This window comes from Phocoena phocoena, chromosome 9 (assembly GCF_963924675.1).
Source record: "Phocoena phocoena chromosome 9, mPhoPho1.1, whole genome shotgun sequence".
Taxonomy (NCBI): Eukaryota; Metazoa; Chordata; class Mammalia; order Artiodactyla; family Phocoenidae; genus Phocoena; species Phocoena phocoena.
Genome location: NC_089227.1, coordinates 32,098,574 through 32,120,761, shown reverse-complemented (window position 1 = coordinate 32,120,761; position 22,188 = coordinate 32,098,574). Strand labels below are relative to the sequence as shown.

At 39.9% G+C, this 22,188-nt stretch overlaps 1 protein-coding gene across 1 annotated transcript in view; it reads left to right on the top strand.

Annotated features, from left to right (window-relative positions):
* The window catches only part of DNAH11 (dynein axonemal heavy chain 11), a 315,873-nt gene that overhangs the window by 147,138 nt on the left and 146,547 nt on the right, over positions 1-22,188 (top strand). Inside the window, 6 exon segments of the mRNA XM_065883652.1 lie at positions 810-887; positions 3,378-3,514; positions 5,474-5,624; positions 6,884-7,032; positions 15,750-15,900; positions 19,531-19,662. Of these exon segments, the coding sequence (XP_065739724.1) occupies positions 810-887; positions 3,378-3,514; positions 5,474-5,624; positions 6,884-7,032; positions 15,750-15,900; positions 19,531-19,662 (798 nt within the window).

Below are 22,188 nucleotides of genomic sequence, written 5' to 3'. Positions count from 1 at the left end.
TGGCAGCCCTTGGGAGGTGCATTGACAATAACTGTGGTTAAGTGATACTCAGCCAAAACATTAACTTACATATTACACTGACCTTAAGATGCCCTTAATATATACATCAAAGCATTCTAATATAGTTCCATTCTGTGAGAAGGTGAAAACACAGAGAGGGTAAGTCATGGTTTTCAATGTAAGCAGACTTTTCATTAGTTTATAAAACTCCTTGATTCTTCTCGGTGGTGTGCACCAAAAATTAATTTTGCTTTCTTTTCTCTCCATCTTAGAGAAAGTTGGAAATAATGTCATTAGCACGTGCTTGTAATGGGGGAGAAACATATGATATCACCTGAGTTATCAAAGGCTTGTGCATATACTCACTCGTCTGGGGTGTAGTGAATACATGGATGTTAAAATCCATACAGATTATCTGTTATAGATATTTCAAAGGATGTAAGTCATTAGTCAGTTGTAGATGATGTTGACCGTATGCTGTTTCTGGTCCCACTTCATGAAGAGTCATTGATTTTTGTAACTAACCCCTGCCATGTACCAGGTACCTCTGTACTTCACTTCTCCCTGTGTCACTGACTCACCAAGTAATGGTTTTTCTTCATCCTCATCCCCGTACTCTACGTTGAGAGATCTGGGAGCAACTGTACTTTGCACTTGTCATCTTTTCTAACTTTCCAGGAATGTAATGCTGTCAGTGGGGGCTGACTCAAGTTGTAAGGAAAGAACTGGGTGAAAATGGGCAGATTTTTTTTTTTTTTTTAATCACAAACTCATTAAAGGAAACTAGTGTGTGGTTGTTTGGTCTGCAGGTTGTCCAGCTTGAGGAGCTGCTGGCCTTGCGACACTCTGTCTTTGTCGTTGGAAGTGCAGGCACAGGAAAGAGCAAGGTATAGTAAACGCCTGTTAGCTTTCAGCCGTGAAAGGAACAAAATTGCGTAGGGTGGGAGACCTACATTCACTTCCATTTGAGAGTTCCCTTCAGTGAAGTTGCTCATAATTTTGAGTTAGGATCTGAGACTCTAACATTGCTATTTGATCAGTTGAAACCCTTCCTTTATACCGGGAGCAGGGAGAGAGGAGCTAGTAGAACATTGCATTCGAGTAAGTAAACTGAGGGAAGATTGGGCTTTCCACGTGAGATAGCATCCTATTCGCTAACTTAGATGCGTGCCATCCTGCTCTATTCATCTTTCGATAATGTACCTGAATTCTTTTATCCAAAGTAAACATATTGAGAGACTCTAGAGTAAGATACCTGGCTTGTAGGATTGGTGTGGCCCTACCCACATTGACCAAAACTATTTTCTTATATTTCCCAAGTTATCCTAGTGTCTCCTCCCCATATCATTAAGAAAAACCCAAATAGCTTTCTTCAATACTCCCCCAGAAATATAGCCCTCTATAGGGCCAGAACACAACTTGAAAAGAAAGGCAGGAAGTAAAAACGGCATACTTATTATGTACTCTGCTAGGTGCCTTATGTGTGATTTACTCTGCACAGCGATGATAGGCCATGGGTGTTATTATCCCCATTTTTAGTTCACTGCTTAATTTTGTTTGGTCTTACTGACAGTCCTGGCAACATACTTCTTTTCTTGCTTGGCAGACAGTATAATGCAGAACCGCATGCGGTTTAACTGAGGGTGTTTGGGTATAAACATATTTAGTAACCAGCAACTAAAAATAAGCAGAGTGGGCATATGAGACTTTAGAGCATGGGTGTCTAGAACTTGCCAGTATTTAGGTCAGAACCCAAAGTGGAATACGTGTAAAAGGAAGCCCTGTATAGGGCTTTTTCTACTGAAAAATGTGATCCTTGAAATAGTGAAGTAGATTACTGATAGACCTGTAATTATTTTGTTAAAAGTAAGTTTCAGATGTGAGCCATGGTGCAAGGAAGGATAAAATTAAATTCTATAATTTTCAGTAGATTAATGGTTTCTAAAAATAGAAGCTTAATACTTCTAAGACATTCAATTTCTTTCATCTAGTCTTCATTGATTCCGTCCTATTCAACCTTTGCTTAAGCTTATAGAACTAGAGCACCAAAGCTTGGGCCATGTTATTTAGCAACTGATTATTCTAAAGTATTTGGCAACTGTTTATCAGTCCTTTAAACCCCTGTGAGAGGAGATCAGGATGATAATATCTAAAATAAAAGCCATGGCTTTTCAGAGAAAGCAGAAAGGATAGTTGGGCAGATATTTGGGTTAAGGTGTCAATTAATTAACTACACATGTATTAAGCACCTATCCTGAGAATTCTTTTTATTTAATTTTTTACTTTTTAAATTTATTTTTTATTTATTTTTTAATTTTTTTGTGGTATGCAGGCCTCTCACTGTTGTGGCCTCTCCCTCAGCAGAGCACAGGCTCTGGACGCGCAGGCCCAGTGGCCATGGCCCACGGGTCCAGCCACTCTGCGGCACGTGGGATCCTCCCGGACCGGGGCACGAACCCACGCCCCCTGCATCGGCAGGCGGACCCCCGACCACTGTGCCACCAGGGAAGCCCTATGTTTTATTTTTATTGCCTTATTGGCCACGCTGTGTGGCGTGTGGGATCTTAGTTCCCCAACCAGAGATAGAACCCGTGCCCCTGCAGTGGAAGCACAGAGTCTTAACCACTGGACCCTCCAGAGAGGACCTATCCTGTGAATTCTTATCACCAAGCCTTCTTTTCCTCAATTACCTAGAACAGGGCTTCTCAACCTCAGCACTATTGACATCTGTACAGGATAACTCTTTGTCCTGGGGGCTGGTCTTTCATTGCAGGATGTTGAGCAGCATCCCTGGCCTCTGCCCACGAGATGCCCGGTAGCACGTCCTCTTCCCCCAAGTCAAGATGATCTCCTCCTGAGAACTGTTGTTCTAGGTCGCTAGGTCTCAAAGCATGTCTAAACCAGCATCCTAGGCATCACCTGGGACCTTCTTGGAACTCAAATCAGTCGTTTGCAAGAGCTGCTAAATTAGAAACTCTGAGATCGGGTCCATTAGTCTGTTTTAATACCCTCTAAGCACTTTGGATGCAGGCTGAATTTTAAGAGCAATCTAAATAATACAGGCAGAGTGGATTTTAATAACATGTACAGGAGCACATTTACATATAGTCCTTTACTTTGCACACATGGTTAAAAATCTCTGTTGATAGTGACTTCCTCTTGACAGAATCAGGTGAACTGATCCTCAGGGATTGTGGGATTAAATTTTTCAAGATGTGAATGAAAATGTGCACATGTAAATTTTTTCCCATTCTCAATATACACAGAATATCTAGGAACATATAATACCTAAGGAAAACTCTTCAGAAATCTTTTGCTTCCCATTTGGCTTACATTAGTATTAATTTTCTTAGCGTTTTTCCTTCTTTCTTTTTCAGATTTTGAGAACACTGAACCGAACATATGTTAACATGAAACAGAAACCCATTTGGAATGACTTAAACCCCAAAGCTGTGACAACAGATGAACTCTTTGGTTTCATACATCATGCTACCCGAGAATGGAAAGATGGCAAGTAGTATTTCCCCTTTTGAAGTGCTAAATTTTTCTTTTTTTTTTTTTTAATCCAGAAAATCATTTCTCAGTTCAAGCCAATTTTAGTCATGGTTGTAGATTTACAGTTTATGGGTTGGCGTTATTGGAAATACAGCAGCTCACAACAGCATTTATAACCTATAAATTAAAACTAGATTTGATTAAGTGGTTGATTAGCATTCAGCAGGTTTGTGCTCAGAGCTGTGTATTTTATCCCCCATCAATTATGTCAGGGCTCCCTGTAAACCAGCAGAGAAGTCAACACAGATGCCTCAGGGAACATTTATAAAGTACCTGATACAAGATACTGAGTTTCAGGCATGTGCTATTCTAGGTGCCAGGGCAAAAGTCAGTGGGACATGTTTCTTGCCCTGAAAGCTTTTGTGGACAAGCAGATTCCTTTGTTAAAATCACTTGTAACATTCTCATTTCTGTAAATGCACTAATCTAGACATCATCCTTGAGTCCTTTCCCACATTTACACCATACATTTAACCTCCCAGCAAATCCTATAGGCCTTACTTGCCTTTAACATACGTATTGTATTCCAGTACTTCTCACCTTCTCTGCAGCTCCCACATGAGTCCAAGCCACCAGCATCTCTTGCCTGCATTTGCAGTGTCGCACCTCACGGGTCTCCGTTAATTCATTTTCCATGCAGCAGACAGAAGGCGGTCTTCAGAATATTAGTTGTCTGCTTGCGGTTTCCAGTGTGTTTCATCACCGTTAGAATCCAACCTTTATCCAAGGCCTACAAGGTTCTATGTGATTGAGTCCCTCTTCCCCATCTCTGATCTCATTTCCTGTTCTCTGCCTTTCACTTACACATACACTCGGGCATCCTTGCTCTTCTCTGAACCCGCCAAGCATCTTCCTGTCACGGGCCTTTGCACTTGGTATTCCCACCATCTGCAACACTGGAGATACCTGCATGGCTTGCTCCCTTATGTTACTAGAATGTCTGGTCAGACATCGCATCAGAGAAGGCTTCCCTGGTGACCCTATCAAAGGAGCAGAGCTCGTCATTCTCCATCCTAGTATCATGTACACCCTGCTTCCTTAATCTGTGGGACAGTCAAAATTTGCTCTCTTAGGCTTTCTTTTTTTATTTTAAGGACTGTGGCAGGAAGGGAATAATATCTGTTTATGCTGAAAATATGTAGAAGTCTTTCAAATTAGTGTCCATTAGAACAGGTTGCTGGCTTTTTTATGAATTATGGTAGCAGGTTCTACTATAGACTATCACTTATCTTTGCACAAAATCCTTCACAGAGGAAACAAAACCTTCCACATACCTGCCTCAAAACGGTTTTTTTCACCATAGTATTATATACTTGAGTTTTGAACAGTCAGCAGCTATTAACTGTGCCATGAAACACGCATAATACTTAGCAAAAAGGACTCTGGATTTTAAATGTTTCTATCTTTACATCTTGTGAGATAATGATAACTTATTATAATGCCAGTGAACACATTTCCCAAAGAAATGTATCGCACTTCTGAATACTTTAGCTTTATAATGATCTCTCTCGAATAATGTTATAGAAAAATAGAGAAAGGTGGAATAAATTAATATTTGACCTAAAATAGATACTGAATATATGTGCATGAAAAAGGTTAATATTTTCATTTGGTGTAAGTTTTGAGTTTCATGTACGTCACCTGCTATAAATCTCCACAGGTGTTTTTCAAGGAAGGTACTATCATCTTTATTGACATTTGGGGTTGCTTAGTCTGAGAAGCTAAGGAACCTTCTCATGGAAGTAAAACTTGTCCTTTGGTCTAGATCTCAGGGATAGCTCAAAAAGTAGTGCTGTTTGCCCACCTGAAAGAGGTGACAAACTTATAGCAAATTTACTTACTGAATAAAAGAGCTTCCAGTACAAATAAGACAAATTTATTTTAGAAGTAAATAGCACTCAACTCCATTATACATTAGGATTGCTGACTCTTAACTTATAGGTCTATTCTCATCCATTCTGCGAGAACAAGCAAATCTTAGGCATGATGGACCAAAATGGATAGTGCTGGATGGCGATATTGATCCCATGTGGATTGAATCACTAAATACTGTCATGGACGATAACAAGGTGAGTAATACCTCAGTGTTAAACCTTAAATGTAACACCTGGAGTGTACTGAGTTCCATTCACTTGTTGACTTTAATACCAGTTTCAGGCATTAACCTGATATTCTTTATGTAATTACTACTTTGATGTGGCACCTTCCTGGTAATTCTCTTAATTTCACTATTAAAGAATTCAAGGGAATACATTTTTTCTTGTCTATAAATTTAACCATCTTTAAAGAGAGATATGTATCCAAGGATTTAGTTCATCCAATCTTACCGTTTTCTAAGAGCTAGGCGTAAATTATTATTATATCTTCTCTTTAAGTATGGACTACTTGGATAATAAAAGAATGAGTTTGTGCCTTATGTTAATTGGCTAAATTTAGCTCTTGAAATTAAGTAGTTCCTATGACTACAGATTTGAGTATGCATTCCTAAGCATTTTGCCGTGGTTAATCCAGAATTTCCAGCAAAAATAAAAGGTGAAGATACAGGTCTTTGAGACACCTTTGAAGCAACCCAAAGTCTACTGTTAGGGTCAGGAGAAAGAAATCATTAATTGTCATTGCTATAGAATAGTAGTAGTTACCCCCTTAACCTAAGAGTAATTACTGTTTTCTGAACCAAGACATTGTCTATCATAAAATACAGGTCTGAGATCTTTATACTTGCATGAGTTTCTACAGGACAATTTAAAATGTGATAGTTCAGATTCTAAGTAAAGTTTATTTCTTATGGCATTCAGGCCTTTTTATGTAATCAACTCTTAAAACAAGGGTCTTATATTTAGTAATAATTACCACAGTTATTTAAAGGTTGGCATGAGTGAGTCCATGTTGCTGAGTTTGTTCCTCAGGGGTTAGCGAGCTCCCTTGAGGATGAACCGAGATCTTTATTCAGACTGCATTTCATTGTTTGTTTGTTTTTTATTTGTTTTTGTAACAAACAACATTTTTTAAATGGAAGGATAGTTGAGTTACAATGTTGTGTTAATTACTGCTGTACAGCAAAGTGAGTCAGTTATGCATACACACACACACATTCTTTTCCGTGATGGTTTATCACAGGATACTGAATATAGTTCCCTGTGATATCCAGTAGAACCTTGTTATTTATCCATCCTATATATATTCAGACTGCATTTCTAGCTCAGGCAGTGACCTCATAGCCTTTGGCACTCCTCCTGGGGGAAGGACTTTGTGCTGTTTTGGAAAGTTAGCAGCCTTGCCTTTGCTCCCTAATGAAATGGCCACTTTTGTGCTGTGCTGCTCTGTCCAGGTGCTGACCTTGGCCAGCAATGAACGCATAGCTCTCACTCCCTCTATGAGGCTGCTGTTCGAGGTTCATCACTTAAGGACAGCAACCCCAGCTACTGTTTCCAGGGCTGGTATTCTATACGTGAACCCACAAGATTTAGGCTGGAATCCGTGAGTATTGCTTTTATTTTAATTGTGGTAAAATATACATGAATATCGAATTTACCATTTTAACCATTTTTGAGTGTAAAGTTCAGAGGCATTGAGTACATTCACGTTGTTGTACGAACATCATTACCATCCATCTCCAGAACCTTTTGCATCTTCCCAAACTGAAGTCCCAAAGGCACTAAGCAGTAGCCCTCCCAGCATCCCCACCTCCTTTCTACTTTCTCTCTATGAATTTGAATACTCTAGGTGCTTCTTATAAATTGAATCATATAGTAATTGTCTTTTTGTGCTGGGCTTATTTCACTTAGCATAATATCTTCAAAGTTCACGCATGTTACAGCAGGTGCCGGAATGTCCTTCCTTTTCAAAGCTGTATGATATTCCATTTGGTAGAGATATATATATCTCATATTGTTTATCCATTCATCCTTCTGTAGATACTTGGGCTGCTTCTCCCTTTTGACTGTTGCAAATAATACTTCTGTGAACACGGGCATAATCTCTTTGAGTCCCAGCTTTCAATTATTTTTTGATACATACATGTACAAGCTGAATAGCTAGATCATATGGTAATTCTGCTTCAAATTTTTGGAGGAACTGCCATACTGTTTTCCATTAGTGGCTACTCCATTTTACATTCCCATCAGTAGAGCACAAGAGTTCCAATTTCTGCATGACCCCACCAATACTTGTTATTTTCTCTATTTTTTGTAATAACCATCCTAATGGGTGTGGAATGGTATCTCATTCCAGTTTTGATTTACATTTTTCTAATGATTAATCATTTGAGCATCTTTTCATGTGTTTATTGGCCATTTGTATATTTTCTTTGGAGAAATGCCCATTTCAGTCCTTTGCCTATTTTTTAATCTAGTTGTTTGGGTTCTTTGTTGTTTTTGTGAACATTTCTGGTTTTAATCTTAGGTTTGTAAGAATGCTAAACATGTATTTGATTATTTGAAGAAAATGTTAGCAATTAAATTTAAAGTTAATTAATTAGGCTAACTTAAAAATCACTAAATTAGCACCTGTATGCAGTTGTCATTTTTAGTTGGACATTACCCTGTTCACACCTTGCGCATGTTAAGACATATTTGTTGGCTAAGTGAAGAAGTAATAATAATAGCTCGTATGGAGCACATAGATGTAAGTATATCATTTAGTGAACATTTGTGTGTTTGTATGTATACATATAATATGCATACATGAACAGTGGTGATGCTTTGATTTAGAATAAACAAGTTTTTTGTGCCCACTTGCTTACTCTTCAGATGCTTACGCTTTCCATAATTCATTCTGGTGGTCCCTTGTCACCCTCTCTCGTATTCCCACTCTGCGCTGTAGAAACATCTGAGCTCTGCACGTGAACGCGTGCTGGTGCCTGGCATGCTTCTTGTGTCTGATGTCTTCTCTTTACCCCTCCACCCTGCTCTGTGCCCCCAGCGGCCATCCTGTGTGGACCACATCAATGGGCTCCTTGCCCTCTGGCTTCTGGTTGGTTTGGCCAGTGAGGAGCCCTGGCAGGAAATGAGAGGGAGAAAAGAGAGTGAGGTTAGGCTGTTCATTCCCTTGGCTCCCTCCCTGCAGGAGCACAGCAGGGTGACCGTGACCTTCATCAGCAGGTCCTCTTAAATCTCTCCATGAGATTCTTTGCTTCCAGGTTTTGATAGCCCTTCATTCTCTTGTCCCTGCAGCCGCGGGTGCTCTCACCATTTCTCAGCCATCACCCCATGACATGGCACTCTCCAGTTTCCCTGCTTCTGCCCACACCTTTGCCAATAGTCCCTTTATTGATCCTTCTCTATTATCCTAATTTGAGGATGACCTCTGCTCCCTGCCAGGTGCCTGACTCATGCACTCCTCCAGGCTACTTTTCTGTATACTGATTTATTTACTAAAAGTCTCATCCTCTAACTCAGCAGCCAAGTAGACCCATACCCAGGTTTCTGTGAAGGTAAACTTTCATTGGCTAGGGGAGGGAGTGATTTTTAAAACTCTAAAATGGAGAGTTCTTCTTGAGCTAATAGCTCCTTTCCCCCAGCTGGGATTTTGACTATCTCCTAGGATGCTTCTGTTGATCGGGAGCTAGCTGACGGAGAATCTCCAGTGCCCCTTGACTCCCCCATATGGAGAGCAGAGGCAGTCTTGTACCCCTCACCCCCACTGGTGTGGTCTGATTTCAGTAGTGAATCTCACAGTTCCCAAGGTCTCTGTAGTTCAGTTTTAATAACATACAGAGATTTGTGCTAACAAAAGCGGTCTAAATCCCCATTTAAAGAAAGACTTTTATCTCATAAGTCAAAGGTCACAGTTTGGCAAAAGAGTCACCCAATTTACATTCTTGAGAAAGTTAAACCCCTCTTCACCATTAGATTTTATTTTCATGGACTTTTTTTTAATTTAAGATCGATGGGTAGGTTTTAATTTTCATATGTGTGACCAAAGTGTCCATCCAGGTCATTATCCAAAATAATGGGACTCTTCTGTAAAGGATATTTTTATATTTTTACCTCCTACTGCCAGAAACTTTCAATGAACTACCAAAAAGTGGGGGGTGGTATATTTTTAACTCCATATTTATTGGATAATTTATTACCTTACTTTGATGTCATAATATTAAAAATGTGATAGCTTTACATGTATTGATTCATTTAATCCCTAATTACCTTCTGAGATCAATATAGTTATCAACCTAATTTCCCAAACCAGTATCTGTCTCAATTTTCCCTGACTTTTTAATTCAAAAGTGTTCAGAAATATAGAAAAATTGGAAAGGTGGTAGGTAGTACATTGTCCAACCATGCACTCTTTTCCTGCAGTCATCAATTTTTACAATTTTACCCAATTTAATTTCCTTTGGCTGTACGTACACTCCCTCTCACAGGAAAAGAGAGACATATATTTATTTTTTTATATTTATTTTTTTACTTGGTTGCACCGGGTCTTAGCTGTGGCTCATGGGCTCCTTAGTTGCAGCAAGTGGGCTCCTTAGTTGTGGCATGTGAACTCTTAGTTGCGGCATGCCTGTGGCATCTAGTTCCCTAGCCAGGGATCAAACCCGGGCCCCCTGCATTGAAAGCATGGAGCCTTATCCACTGCACCACCAGGGTAGTCCCCTATATTTTCTACTTTTATTTATTTTTGCTGAATTATCTGAAAGTAAGTTGGAGACGTTGACAGTTCATCCCTAAGTACTTAAGCATCTCTCTCCTAAGAACTAGGGTATTCTCCTGTATGAACATAATTCAATTAACATACCTAAGAAATTCATCTTTGATATAATACTATCAAAACAAACAGTAATATTTCACAATTTCCCAGCTACCCTGGGAATTTCCTCTGTAGCTTTTTAAAAAAATCCAGCATCAAAGCAAGGACCATGCATTGCATCTACTTATCTCTGTTTTCTCCTTTAATCTAGAATATCCACCCACCTTTTTCTTTCATGACATTTACAGTTTTTTTTTTTTTTTTTTTTTTTGCGGTACGCGGGCCTCTCACTGTTGTGGCCTCTCCCGTTGCAGAGCACAGGCTCCGGACGCGCAGGCTCAGTGGCCATGGCTCACGGGCCTAGCCGCTCCGCGGCATGTGGGATCTTCCCGGATCGGGGCACGAACCCGTGTCCCCTGCCTCAGCAGGCAGACTCTCAACCACTGCGCCACCAAGGAAGCCCACATTTACAGTTTTGAAGAGAACAAGCCAGACATTTCGAAGAATAACCCATTGGTGGTTACAAAGTGGGTCAACCCTTCTGTCTCCATATATTAGGTGACATTTTTAGTAAAGAACTTTTTCTCTTCTTCCCTTCTACTCTCCTTCCTCCCTTCCTTCCCTTCTCTCTCTCTTTTTTACTCTCCCCCCTTCCTTTTTTCTTTTTGAGGAGTGTCATTTTCTATTCATGGCTTCTTTTGTCTTAGTTCAGTGAGTTATGATTCATTGCCAAAAGTATTCTTTTGCATGCTCAAGTTGCCCTAAATTTTGCCAGCAGGACCCCCTTCAAGCCAGACCCTTGCATGTTCTTTTGTACTTGTTCTCCTAAGTCTGAGTATTTTGCTTTCTGACTAACACAGATGCTTCTGGCTCATCTCAGACTTTACTTCCCCTACGCTTCTTTTCACCCATTTCTCTAAGGAGCTGGAAGTGACTGCTTTCTGTATAAGGAGTGGTATTTAGAATCCAAGATAGGGATGCTAGGAGGGCTCATTGCCACTGGTATGTCATTGCTTCTAGACCCTTCAGTGAACAGAGTTAGGAAATATATTTTCTTAATTCATATTATGGGAACTGATAAGATATTTTGGATAGAAGAGATTATGAAATACTATGTTCATAGTATCTCTGTGGGACTAAATAGAATGCCATTATTGCTTAAGCTACTTGGAATATTTTTGTTAAAATTCACTGAGCTATTTAAAAGCATAATTTTATGTCCACATTTTACAGGTTATGAGGTCAAACAACATCCTTAAAGTTACATCATTATGTGACTAGCTCTAGAAATCAAATACTATTTTAATTCTGAGTTCTAAGTAAGTTTACTGGAAGAATCCTAGACAGTTCATATATGTCTGTTGAGATCTTGAGATAATAGAGAAAGCAGGAGTTAGAAGAAAATTTCTGAAGATTATGATCAGTGAGAAGTTTTTCTAGTAGAAAAGAATAAAATGCACAGAAAGGGAAAAACAAACAGGTAATGAATTAAATTCATTTATAATTATTTAAATTATTAAAATTATTTAAAGTGAGCATAAGTGAAGGTGAGATCTACCAAACTGTGTATCGCATGGCTTGTACATAATGATAGGAAAACGCAGGAGTATTTCTGGAATTTTGTCTGATTCCTGGAAGATAACTTTTGGTAGCCACAACTTGAGATCATACTTCTTTCTCTATTACTTTAGCTGAAAATACTCCTTTTTTAAAAATTGACTTTATTGAAATATAGTTGATTTACAGTGTTGTGTTAGTTTCAGGTATACAGCAGTGATTAAGTTATACATATATATATATAATAGTTTGCCTCTGCCAATCCCAAACTCCCAATCCATCGCTCCCCCATGGCAACCACAAGTCTGTTCTCTGTGTCTGTGAGTCTGTTTCTTTTTGTATTGATAGATAAGTTCATTTGTGTCATATTTTATATTCCACATATAAGTGATATCATATGGTATTTGTCTCTCTTTCTGACTGACTTCACTTAGTATAATAATCTGTAGGTCCATCCATGTTGCTGCTGCTGCAAATGGCATTATTTCTTTCTTTTTTTCAACAGCTGAGTAATATTCCATTGTATATATATATATATATATATATACCACGTCTTCTTTATCCATTCACCTGTCAGTGGACATTTAGGTTGTTTCCATGTCTTGGCTATTGTGAATAGTGCTGCTATGAACACAGGGGTGCATGTATTTTTTCGAATTATATTTTTTTCCTGATATATGCCCAGGAGTGGGATTGCTGGATCATATGGCAATTCTATTTTGAGTTTTTTTGAGAAACCTCCATACTGTTTTCCATAGTGGCCTTACCAATTTACATCCCCACCAACAGTGTAGGAGGATTCCCTTTTCTCCCTATCCTAGCCAACATTTATTATTTGTAGACTGTTTAATTATGGCTATTCTGACCAGTGTGAGGTGGTACCTCATTGTAGTTTTGATTTATATTTCTTTAATAATTTAGCTGAAAATATTCTTTTGCCTTTGTCTCACTCATTCTCTCACCTGTATTGGATAAGCTTGTTGTCTTCTACCCCTGCAATCCCACCCTTTCATCTTTGGATATTGTTTATATGTGTAAACATACAGATTCAGAAATCATCAAAGTACACTCCTGATCTGTGGGTCCTTTTAACTTCCGCTATTTTCCAGGCCACTGTGAATAATAGAGAACCCAGCTATAGCTGTGAGGGGCAAACTATAGAGAACTCTGATGAATTCCTGCTATCCTGTATGACAGGATTCCAACCACAGACTACAGAGTAATAAATAAAAAAAGTCTTCAGAAGCCTGAAGACTTTGGCTACCTATATAGTTTCTAAACTGCTGGATTTTAGACTTCCTGTGATGTGCCTATAGCAGTTCTAGAGAAGGAAGAAGAGCAACACAGCTGCTTATATGGAATATATTTGCAAGCACTGATGAGCCAAAGATTCTCTGTTAGTGACCTAGACGTTGGCATTAAGATGATGCATTAAGGCATCATAAAGTAGCTATTTCCTGAGGCAGGGGCAGCAATGTGGGTGATCACTTATGTAGGTAAGGAATAAAAAAGTATGATATTTTCACTTGTATGTTGTATGATAGCAGTGTGTTTCATTTGGCCATGTTCAAATCTACAGCATCTTTTAAAAATCAGGAGACACTTTTATATGAAGTAAGGTGAAAGGAATTGCCAACAGTACAAAAGTATAGCTTCAGTTTTTGCCGTTGCTGAAGATAATTTGCTGTCTTTTGATGTTCACTAAATTCAACAGTAATTTATACATGAAATTTAAAACTGTCCATATTTAACAATACAGACTTTTTTTTTTTTTTTTAACTTCCAATGCTGTGTGGTGTGCTTGACCTCTAGCAGAGGTCATTTTGGTTGGTTGTTTTTTTTCCCCCGGTCAGGATCAGCTCTTACCACGTCTCCTGGTTTGATAGAACTAACTTTCTTATTTGTGGATGTAATTGGTACAACAGCATCATCTGCTCGTGGGCCTGGTTGGCTCTCCCTTTGAGACTTTGGCTACTGCCGACGTGGGTCAATGAAGTAGCTCTTACATGTCCCCTAAGTGCAAAGACCAATTCCGCCTCTTGGGGCTGTGTTGACACTGCAGCTCCTAGTTACCCCTGCACAGCCTTCTGACCCCACAGAGACCAAAGACAGGGGTGGGGAGTAGGGGTAGAATTTGCTACGTGCATCAGGGCACTGCCTACCAACCCTTAAGCCCTACCGAACAGACTGTCTTTAGGCGATGATCAGAGAGGCAGAGCCAGGATCTGAACTCAGTTCTCTCAGTTCTCCCAAATCCACCAACTCTGTGCTAATGAGTAGCACTGATTGAGAATTTGTTATATGCCAGATGTTAATGTAAGCACTTAATACATGAGAACTCGTTTGCTGCTCGCAGCAACCCTAGGAAGTGCATTTCATTATTATCTCCATTGACAGATGAGAAACTTGAGGCACAGAGAGGTTAACTGACTTGCCCAAGGTAACAGAGTTAAAAAATGGATAAAGACCCAGGCAGTCTTAGAGCTGCATCTCCCTAAACAGTTCTCTCCCCTGCCCCCCTCACTGCAATGAGCTTTGGATACTAAGATTCCACTTCTGACAGCTTATGAAGAGTAAAATGAGTAGCTGAGTGGTAGGTGTAGCCTTCATTCCCACTACCTAACACCTGCATTCCATTGTTCCATGGCGCCCACTGGATGCAACTCATGGAGCCCCAGAAGTGGTCTCTCAGTTGCCATCATGCAACTGGACTGCAGCTGATAATCATTCCTCTTGGACCTGAAAAAGTTTTGACAGTAGATATTTTATAAATCTAGCAGTAGTGTATATAGGTAGTTGAATATTTAATAAAACCCTATTGTGAAGGCTTGTGAATATCAAAGGGAGCCTTTTCTAAGATAATCATCTCGCCCTAATTTCTTCTGATATTAAAAATATGAAATCTGGGCTTCTCTGGTGGCGCAGTGGTTGAGAGTCCGCTTGTTGATGCAGGGGACGCGGGTTCGTGCCCTGGTCTGGGAAGATCCCACATGGCTGTGGAGCGGCTGGGCCCGTGAGCCATGGCCACTGAGCCTGCGCGTTCGGAGCCTGTGCTCCGCAACGGGAGAGGCCACGGCAGTGAAAGGCCTGCATACCGGAAAAAAATATATATATATATATGAAATCTGATTTGCTTAAAGCAAGGTGTAGCTGTCATGGGTCTGGTCGCACTGCATCTCTGGTGGCAGCTATATGTATTTGTGATCACTGCTTCCTATTTGATGAGAACTCTTTGAGCAGTTGTTTCTCATGTCATATCATACAGTGTCTTTCCAGAGACTATTGTGGGTGCTACTAAGTCATGTTTCATTTTATTGATAAGTAGTGTTTTATTAATGTGTTAGAGACATGAATGTATCAAAATTGGTAACATTTTATAAGCTTCAGATTCATACACATGTACCCAAGTGTGAGATAACCATTTTAGAGCCACTTACTGGAACCACATTATCAGCTATCAGGTTAGAGTTACATTCAGTCCAGTGAACAAGGAGGGACTTGGAAGTAGCCCCTATGGAATTTTCACCTTTTTATTTGTAACTGATTTCTCATTACTAAGTAATTGATGCCAGTTTTCATCAAGAAAGATCCCAAGCTGTTTTCATAAATAAAGCCTACCCTCTGAGAATACTTTCAGTCCTCTAGGAAATGACAAACTGTACTTCCGTATAAATGCTCAGTAATGGCCTGCTTACCGTCTATTATGTTGGGTTTCTAAGTGCTATTAGGAGTTTCTTTTACATTCTTTACATTAAGGTAAAAATGGCCATTAAAACAAGTTTTTAAAGGGTCATTTTAAAATATTTGCCATTTGAAAAATAGAATGAACCCACTCAACGTGTCCCTGAAGTGTTGGACCAAGCTGTGTTGAAGGGGGAAGCTTTTGAGTTGGTGGAATTTTCCTTTTCAAGCCCGGTGCCCCATAAAAGCTTTTCTGTGTTCTTTTTCAGGTATGTGGCCAGTTGGATAGACAGAAGGCAGCATCAGTCAGAAAAGGCCAATTTAACGATTCTTTTTGATAAATACATTCCTGCGTGCTTGGATAAGCTGAGAAGAAGCTTTAAAACAGTCACTTCAATTCCAGAGAGCAGCCTGGTGCAGGTTTGTCCTGGGTCACACCGTTTCACACTCTAGTCCTGATGTGGTAGTGTGGCTTGATCAAAATAGAAGTTCTTGCTTGTTCAAAAAGGTGCAGTGGTTTCTGGAATGGTTAGGTTGGTCCAACCCTCCCCTACCCCAGCCCCCGTGTTCCCCAGTGCTTTTTGCAGTCCTCTATCACACGCCTATCACATGCTATGACCATTTGGGTCTGTGGTCTGTTTCTTTCACAAGACTGTGAACCAGAGGACTGAAGCCACCTTTTACCATTTTTATATCTCCAGAGATTTCCGTAATGCCAAGCACATAGTAGGTGCCCAATACATTATTGAATCATTGCGTTCTTCCCAAGTATATTTGCGTGGAATAAGAAGAACAGGATAGTAACAGCCTCATTTATTTTTCTGTTTCCTAAGTAACTGGCCCAGAGAAGGTGCTCAGTGTGTTGTTTTTGAGTACAAAAACATTCATGCAATTAAAGATGTTGGCTGGTGAGTAAGAGAAAGCTTCTGAACTCCGCCTCGTCGGGCACCACCCTGCCCCGCCTCCCCCTCTCTCTTCCCTTTCTTTTCTCCCTCTCCCAAAAAGAGTCCTCAAATCAGGTCAGTCTAGTTCATAGTATTTCAGGGATAGATTTTTTTTTTTCTGATCCTCATTGTGAGACAGCTGGTTAGAGTGAAGAGTATATATGATACATTGTCATGGCAGCAAATGAAAATAATTTGCAGCACACAGAAATGAAGGTTGTGATCTTAATCTCAGCGTGAAGAATAACTATCCCCAGCCTTTACAAGTCTAAAACTTCACAGAAGGGTAACAGTTAGAAACCTTTATTTGTGTCTCTTTAGGAGCAAAACTGGTTTTGAAGTACTTTGTTACCGTGAAGTTACTATGATACAGAATTTGTCTGAAGCTAAATTAGAAATAGTCACAAGCATAATAAGAAGAGAAAGTTCAGGTTTTCGGATAATTCACACACCAATTAAGAAAACGATAGTCTTCAACAGTAATTATCTGAGGTATAATTTATTTCTGAAAGCAGGTCTGAATTTATTCATAATGAATTCATTTTGTGGTTAGCCTAATTAGACGTCCTCTGGTGTAATACTTGCAAAAAAGCAAGTATCAAGTTCCTTCTCAACTTGACTTGTGTATTTGTGTTTCTCTGTGGTGCGAACTTTTTCATTCAAGAGTAGTGTGAAAATAAGTCAGTAGGAATTAATATGATTTTTGCTCTCACTTCCTCCTTTTGTAGTACTCAGAAATGGCATTTTATCCTTAACTCCTTTTTTGGCTGCTGTTGTATAAAGTCGTCTCTTTGCAGTGATTGCTTATAAGGACAAAATTTGAGACAAAAATGAGTGTACAGGAGAATAGCTTAAGAAGACTACCTTATTTTTATTGAAGTATAGTTGATTTACAATGTTGTGTTATACACAACATTTCTGGTATACAGAAAACTGATTCAGTTATGTATATATGCACACACATATATACGCATATATATGTATGTATATATATTCTTTTTCATATCCTTTTCCACTGTGGTTTATCACAGGATATTGAATATACTTTGTGCTATACAATAAGACCTTGTTGTTTATCCATTCTACATATACTCGTTTGCATCCGCTAATCCCAAACTCCCAATCCATCCCTCCAGCCCCACTTCCCCTTGGCAACCACAAGTCTGTTCTCTATGTCTGTGAGTCTGTCTCTGTTTCATAGATAAGTTCGTTTGTGTTATATTTTAGATTCCACATACAAGTGATATCATGTGATATTTGCCTTTCTTTGTCTGACTTCACTTAGTATGATAATCTCTAGGTCCATCCATGTAGCTGTAAATGGCATTATTTCATTCTTTTTAAAAGGCTACTTTAAGAAATTAATGTACTGTGTTTTCCAATATATGAAACTTTTTTGCTTTACATTTGGTAAGGTGTTTTAACTCACTCAGAATATGCACCAAGGTATGATTTTATTAATTGCTGGCACAGAGCTTAAAATGTTTTCCAAGTACTGTGCTTGGGAGAAAACAGAAAAAATCAGGTGAGTTATCAGCATGTTCAAATCAGTGGATAATGTCGTATTCAGACCTTTCAGTCTTTTTCATTTTGATTTGAACAGTTCCTTAGACTCACATGGCTTCTACTCAGGAATAGCAAAGCCTCAGAGTTTTACATTATTTTTCTTGATAACAAATTGGTGAGTTTTATTCCATTAGAAGATTATTTTAAATTGGCAGTCATGGCACAATATAAAATAATGGAAATCAAGAGAGACTGAAAAGTATAACAGGCGCTCAACTATTTAAATTTTGGAAACATTTCCAAATTATGTCCAGGACCCATTTTCCATGTTACCATGGATTTTCCCCACCTCTCATGGTTGGGAAGGAGAGGCACACACATGACATGCTTTGTTGTAGCTTCCGTAGCTGTGTGTATGATCGTGATAAAAATCTACTGCTGCCTCCAAACACTGGAGGAAGGGTATCGTGAGTTTTGAGGGTCTATGACAGTTCTAAGTCATGACAGCCATTTTTGTGCTTCAGAGCAGGGGTCCCCAACCCCCGGGCCTCAGACCAGTACTGGTCCCATGGCCTGTTAGGAACCGAGCCACACAGCAGGAGGTGAGCGGCGGGCCAGCGAGGAAGCTTCATCTGCCTCTCGCTCCCCGTTGCTTCCCCCCATTGCTCACATTACCTCCTGAACCATCCCCCCACTGCCCCTGCCGTCCATGGAAAAATTGTCTTCCACGAAACCGGTCCTTGGTGCCAAAAAGTTGGGGACTGCTGCTTTAGAGAACTAGCTCAAAAACATGTTCATTATGGTTGTGATTTCACATGACAGAGGTGTTTGCAGCAGCCATGTTCCCTCCTTGCTGACCTGATTGCCCTGGACATGGAGTGTGTTTCAGACCAATAGAGCCGTTTCACCCGGAGGTGAAGAGCAAGTTCCTGAACAGCATTTCTTCCAGGGTTAACTTTAGTGTCCTGTCTAAAAAATGCCACAGGCTAAGGCTGTCAGTCCGACTTTCTAAATTTATGACAACAGGTGGGGGGAAACAGCTGCCAAAGTACTAAGGGAAACTGGGTTATCTAAACGTCCAACCGTGGGAAATGGTTACATAGCCTTTCCATCTAGTGCCTTCATTCACAGTGATATTGTAGGGCAACACTTACGGAAAAGGCAAAAATGCCTTTAGTTTGTTTTTAAGTGAGAAAGTAGTCTATAGAATATACCCACTATGTGTAGTATGTAGTAGTATGACTCCCTATTTATAAAAAAGACAGTACAGCAATATCCCCATTATTTTTTTCTTTTTGGTTTTATGTATTTCTCTTTATTACAGTGATTATTGGAGGATTTATGATAATAGGATTTTTTTAACAGTTTGTTGTTACCTAGAAGGTTAGTTTGGTTGAAAGTGGCCAAGGATGTCCACGGCTGACTCAGAAACCCAAGGCCGCCATTTTTGTGTCTCACGGGGTAGCAAATCACACAGAACAGAGAAAAATCACAGAATCTCTTAAGGGTACAGTGGATTTGTTAATAAGCCCTGTGAACTTCACTGTTTTAAAAAAAGAAAAAAGTTTCCCTGAAACAACGGCTTTTTCTTTTTCTTTAGACTCTTTGCACTCTTTTGGAATGTTTGTTGACTCCTGAAAATGTACCTTCTGACAGCCTGAAGGAAGTTTATGAGGTCTATTTTGTCTTTGCTTGTATCTGGGCATTTGGAGGCATTCTACTACAAGATCAGGTATGTGTAGAAATAGTTTATAGAACCAGTTTTATTTGGGGGGAAATATTATTCTGTGTGATCCCTATGGGGTTTTTAAAAATGTATATTATCATAAATCTATCCTACTTGCCCTATTCTCTCCTAAGCCTGTAACATTGTCAGCAAGCTCATTCAGGCTGGTGGTGCTCTCTTTGGCTGATAAGGTCAAATCCATAGCCTTCCATCAGATCTGTCTTCTGAATTCAAGGTTCCATGTCAATACCAGCAGTGTTTCAGTGTGCCTGAGACAGGGTGCTTCACCTGCCCCACCCCCATATTTGCTCTTCCTCGTTCGTCTTTTCCTCAGTGATGCATTTCTCCCAGTTGCTCTAGTTAAAAACCTGGGAGATATCATCTTATTTCTACATCCCATGGTCATCAGATCCTTTCAGTTAGAAAATAGCTGTCACATCTGTCCCCTCTTCTCTATCCCTACAGCCTTAATTCAGGAGTGTATCATCTTTAGATTGTTGTAGGCTACCACATTGTTTTGGCTTGGACTCCCATAACAAAGTATCATACCCTGGGTGGCTTAAACAACAGAAATTTACTTTCTCTCAGTTCTGGAGGCTGCAAGTCCAAAGTCAGTGTGCCAGCACGGTTGAGTTCTGGCGAGGGCCCTCCTCATGCCTTGCAGATGGATACCTTTTTCTGTGTCCTCGCATGGCAGAGAGAGAGAAAGATTAAAAGTTTTCTTATGTCTTTTCTTGTAAAGTCACTAATCTAAACATAATCACCTCCCAAAGGCCCCATCTCCAAATACCATCACATTGGGGATTAAGCCTTCAGCATATGAATTTTGGTGGGGAGACAGTTCAATCCACAGCACATAATAACATTCAAATTGGTTTCCAGGTCTCTAGTCCTCTTACCCTCTAAGTAGTCTCACACATGATTCCTAGGGTAATTGTTGTGAACCATAGTCAGCCTCAGGCTGGTTCCTTTCCATTGTTCTTTCCTTCAGGCTAAAGTGAAGCTATCATTCCTACACAGCATTGCTAGTACAGTCCATTTGTGGCTTCTGAGTTCTTCTGGGCGAACACTTGAGATACGAACTTGCATAGATGTGCGCACACACTCGTGCGCTCACGCCCATACACACGACACGTACCACACACAAACTGCTTAGACTTGCCGAAGTACAAAGTGGGAGTTTTTCACCTTTAGAAATTTTCACATCTAATCTCTCCCATGCACCTCTCTGTATAGATTTTTTCATGTAATCTTTACAGTAATTTTTCAAGGTATCCTCACTCTGCAGATAAAGTAAAGCTCAGAGAGGCAAAGTAACTTGACTGATGGGAAATGATGACATCAGGATTCCCACTCATGTATCTCTCTCTCCACAAGCTATCCATGGTACCCCAGGATCTTTCATGGTCGTAGTGCTTCTATGGGTACCTCTGAATCTTTGAATTAAAAATAGATAGCATATGTCTTCCGGGCTTCCCTCAATGTTTCCAGATGTAAACAGGGAATTTAAATTGGAAGGCATCACAGCCAAGAATGACCCAAATTTGTTGGTTTACTCACTGTAGGTTCTAAAATCCATGGTTGCTGTAACCTGAGGGCCAGTTCCTCTTCTTGTTACTAGGTAACCATAAATTATATCTATAAATAAATCTGGCATTCACTTGGCATTCTATATCTTATTCTGACCCTTCTCAGAAGCCACATTTCCTTCGGTAATCTCCAAGTGCTTTCTAAAGAATATAGCCTCTGTTGCCTGAGTGAGAATATTGGGTGACTTCACATGGTTTTTCTCAAAGGCAAAATTTACATGTGTGGATTTCTCCTTCATGGAGACCACATGCAGACTCTCCCTCTCTCCCCCTCTCCCCTTCTCCCCCAAAACCTCATGGGTCTTGTCTTTTTTCCGGTGTTCTCCAGAAGGGTTTTCCTTTTCCAGGGCCTACAACCAGGTAAAATCACATGAGTAGGAGGTTGACAGCTGAGATCTTTCTACTCCTGATCATAACAGCTCACCTTCCTCCCAGCTGATCCTCTTTTCATCTTTGCAGTTTCCCAACCTGGCAGCCTTCCAGCCAGTTATTCAAGCCAGCAGCTGGGCATCGCATGGTCCCCTTCCTCTCCCACTCTTTCCCCAATTAATAGTTGATATCATCACCATCGTCTTTAAATTTTCAAAAAGACTTTAACTGTGAAGCATTCAAAAGAGAGGCTATGAAGTTGGAAACATGAATGAAGCAGACCCAAGAAAGAGTCTTAGGATAGCCATTTATTCAACAAATTTGGGTGCCTACTGTATGTCAGGGAATGTGCTCAGGGCTCTTAATAGGCTAGCTCGCCGAATCTTCAAAAAAATAAAACCTGTCTATATAGGTACAACTATTCTTCTTCTTTTACAAAAAAGAAACTGAAACTTAGATAAGTTAGCCTGCTTGGGAACATGGCTAACTAATGTCTGAGGCAAATTCAAGCTGCAGCAGACTGACTCAGGACCTGTGTTCTTAACCCAGGCTGTTGCAAACTCCTTCCAAAAGT